We start from the raw sequence: 15,936 nt of genomic DNA, 5'->3' as shown, positions 1-15,936 counted from the left end.
CTCACATGGTGGCACACTGACCTTACCTTGTCTCATTAGAGGGCGAGGAGACCTACTGAAGACTAAAAGTGGCAGGTGACTGATATAGGCCTAGGCTACCAAAACAAAGGACCTCATTGACCCCCATGTGAAGTGTGTCTTGAGCTGCTACTAGGCTAAACCTTCTGTAACAACCCTGCCCTGAGTACTGCTCAATATCCACACCATCACATCTAGCGTGGGTTGACTGGGCGGTACAGTCTCAGTACCATCCCGTCTGTGTCCTCCGGTCCTTCCACACAAACAGACGCGGGATGGGGAAATGAGCAACGATCAGCCGAATAGCAGAAGAGTGGGGAAGACGTGCAAGAGACGCTGTACAATCTGAGGAGTGAGGGGACACAGAACCTGGACCAGAAGAAGAAAGAAAAACAAAGCGAAAACTCGGGCCGGGTTGAGTTCCTTTCCCATCCTGACCCACTCAACCCTGACCCAGCTGTTTCCTCCTACTTCAGCATCCCTCACTTTCTTCATACCTCTCTCACTTCCTCTTTCTTCATACCACGCTCTGTTTGACTCAACTTCTCTCCCCTGCTGTACAGCTGTGTTTAATCATGTCTGAACCATGGTGTGTAACACATGCCCACACAGGGCAGGAAGGAGGAGAGCAGCACCTCACATGGTGTGTACAGTATATGTGAGTGAGAGTATAGGATTCACCTTGTCTCTTCAGCTACTAGACGCTTGAAAACGATGGAGTAGCTTTCAGAAACAGACAGGACAGCGGTCCAGCAGGCAGCAGACAGACAGGACAGAGCTCCAGCAGACAGACAGCGACACATCGTCAAGTATAAAACATTGACCCCTAAGCGAAGAGCTTTGCACCTCCTGCCAGCGTAGGAATCCAAAACTAGGTAGTCAGACATACATCACTGTCAAGTGGCTCTTTACTGTTGCTAAAAATATATTGTTATTTTCTAAATGACTATAAATAACTACAGCCTAGACTGCCTTGATCAGCCACTGTACTTCACATTCAAATGAAGCACATTAAATCCCCTTCAGGTGCATCTTTACTGTGTCAGATAAACCCAACAGTCAGATCAGTAGACAAAGAGGGCATTTGTTGTCCACTAGCTAGTTAGAACACCGAGGTGTAACTGGTTCCAATGTGAAATATTACCCACACAACAACTGAGGTCTGAAAAACAGCGAACTTGGTAGTGTGTACTGGTGCTTGACCAGTCGCAAAGCCAACATCGCCCACGACAGAGAACGGTTGATTGTCAAGGGCAATAAATTCCATCATCTTGGCGTTAATGGATTTCACCTTTGAGTTGTCTCGCTGAAAATGTCTTACTCTTTCAAATGACTGCTCGACTTGTTGACTGCTCGATCCACACAGCAGACATTGTGGGCTAGGTTAGGAATGCTGTGTTGCACGTGGCGTCATTGTCATGTACCTACGTTATATAGGTATGCATGTCAGCTTTGACATGGGTTTTTCACATCGGCGTTAAACTAAACATCGGGCCGATAACGATTTTTGCCGTTTTTAGCAAATATTGTCCGATTCCAATATGTTCACCTGAAATCTTGTGCATCCCTAATTGTTGCATTAGATTTTTGTTGAATTTTTCCCTTTCATGATAATGATCGAGACCTGTTAGTGGTAGTTTTGTGATTAATGCACTTACATTTTTTAATTTTTTTTTTTTAAATACTTTGGGATTTTTTGTTAACCGTAACAATCCCTATGTTTTAAACGTTTACACCCCGTGTAGGGAATAGGGTGCCATTTGGGACGCAGCCGTAGTTTTGATTTGAACACAGGCTGCTTTCTTACATTTCAGCGTTGGAGCCCCATCTTCATTCCAGTTGATTGGAGTTTGATGTAGGTGGTGGTACTGATGTGGAATTTTCCTCCTCTCAGAATAGTCCTGAGTACTTTTAACTGAATGCCTCTGTCCTTGTGATGCAGCTCTGAGGAAGCTAGGTCTGCTCACCGGAATTGGTCCCGAGCCTGACTGCACTTACTAGGAAACTCTGAGTCGTCGAGATTCCAACTTCAATCCAGCTCTAGAAACACTCACAAGTTGTCAGTTTCTTTTTTAGCCTTGGCCTGTAACTCATTCTCTCTTAGGGTCTCTCTCTCATGGTCTCTGGCATAATTATCTCCCCTCGTCCGTTCGGCTACTCTTGCTCTGTATTTAAACAGCTCACTAATTCACATCTGTGTGTGCGAGTGAGTGTGTGCGTGCACATGTCTCTCATTGCCTAATCTGTACTGTAGGAAGTACTAGAATGCAGCCCTACTATCCACCCACCCCCACCCCCTCCCCACCACCACAGCCCTTATCTTTCTGGGCTGAACCCAGAGCCTTCAGCAGCGCTGGCCAAGGCGGCCAGGCCTCTGCAGCCTGGGCCTATATTTATCTCTCCCCTAGTTAGAGTGGAACTAATATGGGCAGGTACAGGGAGGGGAGGGGGCATGTCAGTCCCCCACACGTCTTTTTGGGAGTGGGAGGAGAGTGGGGCGCTAGGCTATCAGAGAAGGGCCCCTTACATAGTGATGATTGTGTCTGTACCCTAACAAGTACTGCCCTGTGCTGCATGCCAAACGATCACCCTCCCTCCCTTCCTGTCCCCACTTGTCTGTCTGCCTGTGGGAAGAGGAGAGTATTCCCTTACATGTCTGCACAGTAAAATGTCAGCCAGGGCAAAATTCCTGTGTGTCGCCTCAGACTCGGCCTCAATGCCCTCTGCTGCCCATAGACCTGAATCAGGGCTAACGTGGCTCTAGTCTAGTCTAGAGTGGCTCTCTTTCTACCATCATACAGCCACACTCGATATTTCCACAGTTAGGGGCTGCACCCACAGGGCTCTGGTCAAAAGTAGTGCAATGTGTAGGGAATAGGGTGTCATTTGGGACACAGCCATAGTGGTGATTCAGAACACACTAGCGTAGTCAGAATAGTTCTGCCATAATTTGACGGACTGTGTATGAGTTTCAAACTATATTGGGGAAGTGATCAGCAGGGGCCTTCAGACCTAGAACAAAGACAATGGTAGAGGATGTCCCCTTCACTGTCCTGATAGCATGCCTAGAACAAAGACCACAAGACGCCATGTCAAAAACCGTGACGGCCTACATGGAGAAATTATACAATGATTGTTCTGCAAGTATAACCTGTTTAGGATAGGGGGCAGTATTTTCACGGCCGGATAAAAAAACGTACCCGATTTAATCTGGTTATTACTCCTGCCCAGAAACTAGAATATGCATATACATTGTTTGATTTGGATAGAAAACACCCTAAAGTTTCTAAAACTGTTTGAATGGTGTCTGAGTATAACAGAACTCATATGGCAGGCCAAAACCTGAGAAGATTCCATGCAGGAAGTGCCCTCTCTGACCATTTCTTGTCCTTCTATAGTCTCTTTATGGAAAATAGAGGATCTCTGCTGTAACGTGACATTTTCTAAGGCTCCCATAGGCTCTCAGAAGGCGCCAGAACGGGGAATGATGACTTTGCAGTCCCTGGGCGAAAAACAGTAGGGGGTTTGGAAAGTGGTCGATCTGAGAACAATAACACGGGTGCGCGCGTGCATGTGACGACACCATTTTCTTCTGTCAGTGTTTGAACGGATACGTCTCCCGGTCGGAATATTATCGCTATTTTACGAGAAAAATCGCATAAAAATTGATTTTAAACAGCGTTTGACATGCTTCGAAATACGGTAATGGAATATTGAATTTTTTGTCACGATACGCGCCGGCGCGTCACCCTTCGGATAGTGTCTTGAACGCAAGAACAAAACGCCGGTATTTGGATATAACTATGGATTATTTGGAACCAAAACAACATTGGGTGTTGAAGTAGAAGTCCTGGGAGTGCATTCTGACGAACAGCAGCAAAGGTAATCCAATTTTTCTTATAGTAAATCTGAATTTGGTGAGTGCCAAACTTGGTGGGTGTCAAAATAGCTAGCCTGTGATGGCCGAGCTATCTACTCAGAATATTTCAAAATGTGCTTTCACCGAAAAGCTATTTTAAAAATCGGACACCGCGATTGCATAAAGGAGTTCTGTATCTATAATTCTTAAAATAAGTATGTTTTTTGTGAACGTTTATCGTGAGTAATTTAGTAAATTCACCGGAAGTTTTCGGTGAGTATGCTAGTTCTGAACGTCACATGCTAATGTAAAAAGCTGGTTTTTGATATAAATATGAACTTGATTGAACAAAACATGCATGTATTGAATAACAATGTCCTAGGACTGTCATCTGATGAAGATCAAAGGTTGGTGCTGCATTTAGCTGTGGTTTTTGTGACATTATATGCTAGCTTGAAAAATGGGTGTCTGATTATTTCTGGCTGGGTACTCTGCTGACATAATCTAATGTTTTGCTTTTGTTGTAAAGCCTTTTTGAAATCGGACAATGTGGTTAGATAAAGGAGAGTCTTGTCTTTAAAATGGTGTAAAATAGTCATATGTTTGAAAAATTGAAGTTTTGGGATTTTTGAGGAGTTTGTATTTCGCGCCACGCTCCATCATTGGATATTGGCGAGGCGTTCCGCTAGCGGAACATCTAGATGTAAAAGGATAAAGCACGAGCGTTCAAACACCATACGTGGCGTTAACAACGGATTGTAGGATTGCTGTCATACATCCCTACAACGAGCCATCACATTGACGAGAAGTGGGATATGAAGTCCCGTGTGCTGACAACTGAGAACACGGAAGAGAGGGACACAGCAGAGAACAGTCACAAGAACGATCATATCTGAATTATGAATTCACGTCATTTTATGATTTCTCTTATTGTTTAAACGATAGGGGGAAAAAAATTGCAGTTTAAACATTAAGAACAATGGTACATTTGTCACATCCCCATTCCCTAGTAGCACCATCATGGTAATGTCTCACTAGACTGCTGATGAAGCAGACCTACAACATCTCTTACCAACATCCACGTCTCCCGTTCCATTTCATGTTTACCGATGTTATGAATACTAATGACACACACTAAATCTGGCTTCCTTGTGTGGCTGCCAATCTCTACACAAAGCGAGTCAGATTCATATTCTTAAAATCACTTTCCCCCAGAATAACAGTAACGCAGCGTGTGTGTGTGTGTGTGTGTGTGTGTGTGTGTGTGTGTGTGTGTGTGTGTGTGTGTGTGTGATGTACAGCGAAGTGGGGTAGTATTCTAAATTAGTGGGACAACACCTCTTTGGGATTTCAGGTTTCCAGCAGGTAGCCACACTGTAAACCTGTAATCAGCCCAGCCCATGGTTAAACAAAGTGTTTGACACACAGACATTTCTCTGTCTCTTTCTAACATGGTTGCACACCAATAACAAAATTGGTTTGTAAATACAGTCATAAACCATTGATTTCTGGATCGGTTTGACAGAGTGGTCGAGGAAAGGAGGCCATGATGCCGTCATATAGCCACCCCCGAAAAGGCTAAGAGAATACATACTAAAACCTGACCAAAGTCTTCCTCCAAAACTAAGAAGTTGGCTTTCTTACATCTGGTGCTGTTTATTGCATACAAGTACCTGTGTGCACCAGCGAGAGAGTGTGTGCATGCATGTGTGTGTTTTTCAGATTAAGACAAAGTCTAGGCTATTCAAATGACTAACTAGTCTAGGCCATATATTAAAGTACAACAGCCCTTGTCAAACACACACACAGTGAACTAGTGAGTCAGGAAATACAAGGCATCCACTCCTGAAGTACCCAATGATATCTAATCTCCCCCATAAGCAAATAAGTAGTACTACTACCCATGTAGCCATAGACACCAGTGCAAATTGAGTATATGGACAGCAAACAATTCATTTGCATGTCTTCATTTAGAAGCCTCTGATCAGAGCCAATGGTCAAACAATACAAAATCAGTCTGGGGCAACATGTGTTGTGTAACATGGTCTGGACAGCCAGTCATTGCCAGTCATATATTTTATCACATTCCCCTGTGACAATGACTGGCTGTCCAGACCATGTATAACCATTGCAGCTTTGATGGTACGGTATTTGCAACACAGATATGGGCTTTTTGATTCAAGCATATAACATTGGTTCATCCAAAACACTGATCAAGTCCGTATTGATGGACTGCTACTGCCCTGAAACATGCAGTAGGCCTAGACTAAAACTCTGGAGCAAGGGTGTCTAGGCTAGTTCCAACATTAACACTAACAGCATGACTAAACTTAAATCATCTGATGGACTTACACCTGGAAATACAGCTGCCCTTACTGGAGTGCCTTCCTACACAACAATCAAACATACAAATACAACCCACTACCTACCCTTCATCAGGTAGGCTACTTCTTAGTATTCAAAGCGCTCTCTTTAACGGCTGAGTTCTAAATCATTCCTGTATTATGTTCACACCTGTACTACAAGCCTGCTATCAAATCAGTCTCTAGCCAGCCACCTGGACCTGACGACAGTCCTCAGTGTTTCATACAGAGGCCCAGGTAAGAACACCTCAGACGATTAGCCTAGTTAGAATGGCTGCAAGCTTCAGAGCGCAGAGCCTCAACTCAAAAAACATGGATGGATGGGCTATAGAATATTTTCTTAGGAGACATAATACAACAAATCAGAAAACACATCAGCCAAAATATAATTGAAAATAAGCTATAAATCAATTTGATTTAATATATTTCTATGTGCTATTAAAGAAGGGCAAAATTAAAAAGGGACTGCCATATGCCTGGAGAAGCCAGTTTAGAGGCTTGGAGGACACAGAAGAGAGCTATGCAACTGACAGGAGGGGGGGGGGGGGGTCAAGTGAGACTGGCAGGCTGATTCTCTGGCATTAGTTCATAGAGCAGACTGTTGCTTTATATGGATATCTGACCGACAGGATTCATCAGACCAGTTTGGAGACAGCCAGGTAGATGATTTTGATCTCACGCCACGCAATGATCAAGGAGAAACCCATTGTGCCATTATTTCTCAACCAGGAGAGGAAGCTGTCAAGATTACTTACATCCTGTTACGTCACTATCGGGAAATACATGTAGTCAGGATGGACTGTCACAACTTTATCAGAAATGTGTCAAATTTCTTCACAATAATGTTGCAACGTCAGACTATTGACAACTGAGCTAAAGTAAATAAATCGTAAATGTATTCATACATATCGCATACCCACTACATTGGGAAATTAATCCAGCGGAGAAATGTTCTTAATCTTAACCACAAAAATATTCGTAACAAAAATGTACAACTCACAGTTGGTTGATCTGGTTCTGAGACACAACTCCGTTGTCGGAGAAGTAGGGCATCATCTTCGCTCCGCAGCAGGAGCAGAAGCAGCCCTCCGCCGAGCTCCCGGTAGCGGAGACACTACCGAGAGTCATGACCGGACCACGGAACAGCAGACCGATAACGCCAAATACCTTCGAAAAGGCTCACTCCACTCCGACCATGGTCAAAACTTATTAGAACAACGAATCCGATAGATATTCGACAGTATGTTTTGTCGACCTATCTCCTTCGCGGCATTATAAAATAGGCAGCTGGAAAATAAATTAAACTGTTAGTAAAATAAAAAACGTTAAGCCTATCATACAATTATTAAACTTTTTTTTTTACTGTGTATCAAGTACAGTATCCTCTAATTGCAAGACTGTTCCAAATTCTGTAACACCGTACGGAGTTAATCTAGCGGTAGGATTTTTCAAACGAACTAGAATCAATATTTGTCTATGAAGAGCACTCGTGTCCGTCCTACTGTAAAAGCTTTAAACTTGTAAACCGGACACCGGCAGGAGCTACAAACTCAACTCGTGAGAGGGAGGAGTTGCTGACATATGCTTAGAATGTCCCAATTGAAAGACGAGGGGAGAGCGACAATGAGGCACAACAGATTGGGCACTTCTTCAGGGACAAGCTTGTGGAAGCGCAAGACACAGCCATATAATGTGATGACTGACAAGTACAGGGAGGTGTTGAAGTAAAGAGTAAAAGTACAGATGGAACATACAGGTAACTGCAAAAATCAAGGAAACACCAACAAAGTGTCTTAATAGGGCGTTGGGCCACCATGAGCCAAAAACCGCGTCAATGCACCTTGGCATATATTTTACATTGTGTCCGGAACTCTATTGGAGGGATGAGACACCATTCTTACCCAAGAAACTCCATCATTTGGTATTTTGTTGATGGTGGAAAACGCTGCCTCAGGCACCGCTCCAGAATCTCCCATAAGTGTGAAAATGGGTTGAGATCTGGTGACAGATGGCCATGGCATATGGTTTACATCATTTATGCTTTTTTTAATACATGACCCTAAGCATGATGGGATGTCAATTGCTTAATCAACTCAGGAACCACACCCGTGTGGAAGCACCTGTTTACAATATACATTGTATCCCTAATTTACTCAAGCAGTTCCATTCCTTTTTGGCAGAGCTGTACATACATATTGCAACCACATGTTCTGTGACAGCGGTGTTTACCAACAACTGACTCTCCTTGGAACTGTGCTCGTGCACACTGCTTTGCCTTACTGAGCACACCCAGACAGCAACTTGACAAAGTCTCAAATAACACAGCTGAAGAACTCAGTAAATTGGATTTGGGAACAGACTGCAAAATGAGCTGTACCTTTGCCATTCTGATCATATATAAGAAGGTGAACTATATCATATGGTTCATGGAGTGGGAGCTCATATGGTTCATGGAGTGGGAGCTCATATGGGAGCCATGGTATATATATATATATCATATGGGATATATATCATATGGGAGCTCATATGGTTCATGGAGTGGGAGCTCATTCGCACATTGACCAGGGGCCACATGAGGAAAACCAGGCACTCAGTGTCGGTAAGGAAACAAGTGTACAAAACTTCTACCTGGCAGCTGCAGACAAACCAAAGTCTATGTAATAAACCTATGTTATAGACACATTGTCCATGGGGTGCATCTCAGTAGAAAAGGGCCATCAACCATTTGGCACCACACCTGTAACTTAACTGCCCCAGTGTTAAACATTACAAAATAGTTGTTTTGTATATCTAAAGCCAGACTCATGTGTTGGCCTGTTATCTGGATCAGACTGGCAAGCAATATACAGTGTTTAAATAGGAAAGGGAGAGGTCAATGAAGTTGTGTAAATAGGCTACACGAGGGACCCGTGTTGACTTCTCCACTGGGGGTGAAATCATTCACATGGATTTGGGCTCCAATAGATGAATCTCGATTGTGTTTCCTTACGTCCTCTCTCCTTACGTCCTCTCTCCTTACGTCCTCTCTCCTTACGTCCTCTCTCCTTACGTCCTCTCTCCTAGCTTCCTTTTCAAAATGCATTGAGGAGATAGTCAGATTCCTCCTCTAGGACCTTCTCCTCCAATGTGTTTTGAGGAGGCGGCAAGGAAGAAAGAGGACATGAGTCAAGGAAATACAATTTAGAAGCACCCAATGTCATATAAAGGCTAGCTAGTTAAGGGATTGTTATTAACAAGAATGTACTTGTTTTTCTTAATTCGACTTAGGTTTGTGCCGATTCCAGACTTGAGATAAGGGTGCAACTTTGACATTCATTTGTGATATATGCAAAAGTCCATGAGAGAAGTTAAAATTGGAGTACAGACCTGAAGTACGAGTACCGATCTTCACCACTGATCACAACAGTATCACAAGAGCCAGGTGACAAAGCAGACTCTATGGAAGCTATTTTAGTGTGTTTAAGTCTTTGTACTACTACTGTACAAACAAGGCAGGCAACCGTACAGTATTTAAGGTCTGCTCTACAATGAGTCCCAACAAAGTCAACAGCTCAGTCTCCTCTTCCTGCTCCCCATTGTCCCTCGTCTCCGAACGAATATAAGCCAGTCCTGGAATTTCACTTAACACGACCTGGCCTTGGAAAAAGAATGAAAGCGGTAATGCGTGTACACAACAAACATGACGGTTCTGAGAACACAGCTCTTCCTCTGTCCTTTACTTCCTTCCTGGTCTGCTTGAGCCAAAACAAACATTGTATAGGCTAGGCCTACATGGCTAAAATGTCCACCTTATAAAAACAGGCCATAGTCTGTTTGGTCATTTGGCCTCACTCATATTGGAAAGCTTCAAATGGTGGCGGCCAGTGTAGTTTCACATGCTCCCCCATGGAGGTCTATAGGCTGTATTATGCAAATGTGGTGCTGCCTGAGGCTTGGAGTAGAAGAGGTCAGACGCCAGAAGTCAATTACACCTGACGACAGGGGCTCAAATCAGAGGGCTTTTAGTCAAAACACTCCATTGATGTTTCCAGTCCCCACGGCCCACCATTACCCAAGTCACTACATAACACAGGCTGCAGGTACACACAAACAGGCAGCTACTACGCAAGTTGCCCTCCTAAAGTTATACAACTTAAGTGGCCAAAGAAAAAATGATAAGGCTGGCCGCGACAGCATGGGACATGGTTACACTCTGTGTTTACAAAGCGTGTGTGTGTGTGTGTGTGTGTGTGTGTGTGTGTAACACTTGACTCCTCTCGTGCACTCAGAATAACATGACGGGGCTAGGAGATGTAGAAACACACACATACCTGGGTGTCTTCAGTTACAGGGTATCGTCACATGGTCTCCTCCATTCCAGTCAAACCTCTCCGGTTATGAGGTTTAACCAGTCACCCATTGGGTCATCATAGCAGGCAACGTTCAACCAATGTTAAACCAACCAACACGCATCAAAACACCATCTGTGCGACCAGCATCTGTGCTAGTCATGTGGCACAGAATGTTTTGGACCTCTTTTAATAGGCTAGACCACTACTAAATCACATTGTTTTGTCTCTGGTAATAGGCTCTGACATGCGGGCGGGCAACATGTGGGTCCGATTGCGCAATGGCTTGTGTCACTCTCTCACTCTTTGAATGAGAGTTAGCAGGGGGAAAAAAAGGGTCAAAGTGTTGCAGTCAGCCACTGGGTCTCTGTGTACGCCAAGTTACCCCTTAACATCCTGCTCTCCACTACAAAGTGAGCAGCTGTTTCCTATAGGCCTGCTGCACTGGAGCTAGTTGGAGGAATAGGAGGTCTGAAATGAGACCAGCCAGAACACTTAGTGATGCAGTTAGTGTAGGCTAGTAACAGACCTGGACATGAACACTACAAGGCCAACCACAGGGCAGGCTAACGCATGCCCGGTCAAGCTAAAGTTTGTTTTATTTTTTTACCTACCACTTAGCCCATTTAGTTGTGATCTGAGCACCTTGGGACCTAAGTGAAAGGCTAAAAAAACGAGACACTTAAGGTACCCGGAGTTAGGAGGAAAACAGTGATATGATCAGGAAAATTGTCAGCTGAGGTTTGAAGGGTGGTGCTGGTAGCCAGGAGAGGTGTTCCCCTTGACAGACAGGTGTGAGAAAACACGCTGCAATGAAAGACGATGACTCCAGGCCAGGGGTTTGAGTCGGTTTGCACAGCTAGCTGGCTGCTATTTCCTTTCCTTCCCGCAACCGGTAATGGGAATGCATAGGGTAACCCAAATCCAGAATAACCTGCTCTGACAGCCACATCAGAGACGCAGCAGTAGGCAAATACACAGATGGGAGTCAACCTGTACACCTCCCACTTGCCAAGTTCTCCTTTGGTGGTTTGTGTCGTCAAGTTCGCCACCCCGTTCGTTGGTTGCACCTGTTGGTCTGCCCTGTACAGAGGTGGCGCATGCCCGGTTGTACCGGTTTCCAAGTCTGTCCCGTACTGGGATTGTGCACACCCATTATTCAAACATGCATGGCTTGAGATGTGGTCACCTATCGAGATTCATCCTTTGGACTGCCAGATGGTGAAGCCTGATTCGTCACTCCTGAGAACGCGTTTCCACTGCTCCAGAATCCAATGGAGGCAAGCTTTACACCATCCCAGCCGACGCTTGGCATTGTGCATGGTGATCTTAGGCTTGTGCGCGGCTGCTCGGCCATGGAAACCCATTTTATGAAGCTCCTGACTAACAGTTCTTGTGTTGACGTTGCTTCCAGAGGCAGTTTGGAACTCTGTAGTGAGTGTTGCAACCAGTCCCGTTCTGTGAACTTGTGTGGCCTACCACTGAGCGGCTGAGCCGTTGTTGCTCCTAGAGGTTTCCATTTCACAATAACAGCACTTACGGTTGACCGGGGCAGCCCTAGCAGGGCAGAAATTTGATGAACTAACTTGTTGGAAAGGTGGCATCCTATGAAGGTGCCATGTTGAAAGTCACGGAGCTCTTCAGAAAGGCCATTCTACTGCCAATGTTAACTATGGAGATTGCATGGATGTGTGCTCGATTGCATACACCTTTTAAAAAAGCCTTTTTTTGGTGTATTTTTGCCCCCTGAAAAGGTCTGTGCACGGCCCTGCACATTAGTGTGTCTACCGACTCAAATCTTACCAGAGCCATGTTGAAGTAAGCAGTTGAAAGGAAATGCCTACTGAAAACAATGAATAGACAAGGTCAGAGAAAAGACCCTGAACATCCTTTTGCCCATCCCTTCTCCCCCTCAATAGGTCTGCAGCTCAACAGCCCTCTCCTTACTATGAACGACAATCAAGTAGGCCTGTACTAGAAAGTATGCTGTCCTTGACATTCCTTGCAGTGCATACACGTCGCAAAGCCAGAGCACAGATGAATGTATTACAGTATGTTACACTTCAATCAGAGCCGTGGGAACAACAGCTGTCGTGTCTCTCCTGTGTGTGTGTGTGTGTGTGTGTGTGGGGGGGGGTGGGGGCACAGAATAGATGACAAAACATTGAACACAGAGTACAGCACAACCTTCCCCCTCAAACGTTGCCTCTAGCTTTCTGATATCCAATTAGATGCAATGTATTTCTAGTTCTGGAATCCTTGTGGTGTATGTAATACACAGTTCATTTGGGCTTCTTGTTATATAACCAACGGGGGGGGTAGCAGATGGGGGGAGTAATTGACAAAAGAGGGATCCAAATGACAAAATAGTCCAAGATCTGAAGACATTGAATGGGCAGGGCGGAGGGGGGGGGGGGATGACCTCACCATCACCATAGCATTACCTAATAGATAATTGAGCCCACATGCCCTACAGCGTTGGAGTTGAATGGTGAAGTCAGTGCAACACATAATGGACATTAAAATGTTCTGTTATGGGGTTGTGCTGGCCAAATGCACGTCATGTTGGCTCCTTCTCAGCGTGAAGCCCAACAGTTTGCAGTGGTGGACCCAGTGTTTACAAACTAGCACCAACTGTACTGGTATGGAGAACTCCGACTCCTACCTTGCATTAGCAGAATTCAATAGACTAAATCCTGACCAGAAGTCAAGTTAAATCAATGTACAGAAAAGACCCAACATTGCAAGGGTTAGTTCAACAGTCATGTCATAACGCCACCGCAACCATGTCATAACACTAACACCACAGTCATGTCATAACACTAACACCACAGTCATGTCATAACACTAACACCACAGTCATGTCATAACACTAACACCACAGTCATGTCATAACACTAACACCACAGTCATGTCATAACACTAACACCACAGTCATGTCATAACACTAACACAAGGGAACAGAACATAAACAGCCATGATAGCTGAATAGGCCTATAAGAAGTTAGTACAACAGACTTTCTAGTGCTGTTTTGATGCAAGCCGACTAGCTTGGCGTCTGCCATGACTGTGTACAGTTAGGCTTGTCACAACAATCAGCTCTGTGATCAAGTAATGCTATGTAATATTATTACCCTGACGTTGTTATGAATACATGAAGGTCCTATGATTGAGAGTTCAGGTGAAATGCTACTGACAAGAACAATACTTGACGTTAGGCCAAGCCAAGGGGAAGTGATACTCAAACTCAGACAAACACACGCCCTTGTTTATCAGTTCCATGTGTACTACAGCCAGATCCTAACACCCTACAGCAGGGTTCAACAACTGGCATTCACCAACCACTCCATCACTCTCCTTGGTCAACTAGCCACTGTCACCAGAAAAACATTTAAATAAAGAAATGAGTAGGTGTGTCCAAACCTTTGACTGGTACTGTGTGTGTATACATATATAAATACAAAATTAAACTAGGTCCTTTGATCTGATGAGTTCAAATTTGAGATTGGTTCCAACCACCGTGTGTCTTTGTGAGAATCAGAGTAGGTGAACGGATGATCTCCGCATGTGTGGTTCCCACCGTGAAGCATGGAGGAGGTGGTGTGATGGTGTGCTTTGCTGGCGACACTGATTTATTTAGAATTCAAGGCACATTTAACTAACATCGCTACCACAGCATTCTGCAGCGATACTCCATCCCATCTGGTTTGCGCATAGTGGGACTATCATGTTTTCCAACAGGACAATGACCCAACACAACTTCAGGCTGTGTAAGGACTATTTGACCAAGAAGGAGAGTGATGGAGTGCTGCATCAGATGACCTGGCCTCCACAATCACCCGACCTCAACCCAATTGAGATGGTTGGGGGATGAGTTGGACTGCAGAGTGAAGGAAAAGCAGCCAACAAGTGCTCAGCATATGTGGGAACTCCTTCAAGACTGTTGGAAAAGCATTCCGGGTGAATACCTCATGAAGCTGGTTGAGAGAATGCCAAGCGAGTGCAAAGCTGTCAAGGCAAAAGGTGGCTTCTTTGAAGAATCTCGAATATATTTCCATTTGTTTAACACTTTTTTGGTTACTACATGATTCCATGAGTTAGTTTATTATTAACCTGTTATGGCTAGGGGGCAGTATTTTCACGGCCGGATAAAAAAACGTACCCGATTTAATCTGATTATTACTCCAGCCCAGAAACTAGAATATGCATATAATTATTAGCTTTGGATAGAAAACACTCCAAAGTTTCTAAAACTGTTTGAATGGTGTCTGTGAGTACAACAGAACTCATTTGGCAGGCCAAAACCTGAGAAGATTCCATGCAGGAAGTGCCCTGTCTGACAATTTCTTGGCCTTCTTGATTATCTCTATCCATTACAGGGGATCTCTGCTGTTACGTGACACTTCCTACGGCTCCCATGGGCTCTCAGAAGGCGGCAAAAAGCTGAATCGTGGCTTTGCAGGCTCTGGCTGAAAAAAAGTAGCGCGTTTGGATAGTGGCTGCTCACAGTACTGTGAGACTCAGGCGCATGCACGAGGGGACTCCATGTTTTATCTTTGAACGAAAACCACCGCTCCCGGTCGGAATATTATCGCTTTTTTACGAGAAAAATGGCATAAAAATTGATTTTAAACAGCGGTTGACATGCTTCGAAGTACGGTAATGGAATATTTAGATTTTTTTTGTCACGAAATGCGTCATGCGCATGACCCTTATTTACACTTCGGATAGTGTCTTGAACGCACGAACAAAACGCCGCTATTTGGATATAACTATGGATTATTTTGTACCAAACCAACATTTGTTATTGAAGTAGCAGTCCTGGGAGTGCATTCTGACGAAGAACACCAAAGGTAATCAAACCTTTCTAATAGTAAATCTGACTTTGGTGAAGGCTAAACTTGCTGGGTGTCTAAATAGCTAGCCCGTGATGCCGGGCTATGTACTCAGCATATTGCAAAATGTGCTTTCACCGAAAAGCTATTTTAAAATCAGACACCTCGATTGCACAAAGGAGTTCTGCATCTATAATTCTTAAAATAATTATGTTTTTTGTGAACGTTTATCGTGAGTAATTTAGTAAATTCACCGGAAGTGTTCGGTGGGAATGCTAGTTCTGAACGTCACATGCTAATGTAAAAAGCTGGTTTTTGATATAAATATGAACTTGATTGAACAAAACATGCATGTATTGTATAACATAATGTCCTAGGCGTGTCATCTGATGAAGATCAAAGGTTAGTGCTGCATTTAGCTGTGGTTTTGTTTTTTGTGACATTATATGCTAGCTTGAAAAATGGGTGTCTGATTATTTCTGGCTGGGTACTCTGCTGACATAATCTAATGTTTTGCTTTCGCTGTAAAGCCT

The 15,936-nt window shown here is 44.2% G+C and overlaps 1 protein-coding gene across 2 annotated transcripts in view; it reads right to left on the bottom strand.

Annotated features, from left to right (window-relative positions):
* The window catches only part of LOC106580797 (protein phosphatase Slingshot homolog 2), a 35,043-nt gene that overhangs the window by 11,377 nt on the left and 7,730 nt on the right, over positions 1–15,936 (bottom strand). The window contains exon 1 of one of the 2 annotated variants that reach the window (XM_014162231.2): positions 7,241–7,790. The exons of the other annotated variant lie outside the window; for it this stretch is intronic. Within the exon in view, the coding sequence (XP_014017706.1) occupies positions 7,241–7,368 (128 nt within the window). The 5' untranslated portion in view covers positions 7,369–7,790. Of the gene's footprint in view, positions 1–7,240; positions 7,791–15,936 lie in introns of those variants that run through there. 2 annotated transcript variants of the gene reach the window in all.

This window comes from Salmo salar, chromosome ssa20 (assembly GCF_905237065.1).
Source record: "Salmo salar chromosome ssa20, Ssal_v3.1, whole genome shotgun sequence".
In the NCBI taxonomy this organism is placed as follows: Eukaryota; Metazoa; Chordata; class Actinopteri; order Salmoniformes; family Salmonidae; genus Salmo; species Salmo salar.
This window is presented reverse-complemented; position numbering and strand designations above follow the sequence as displayed.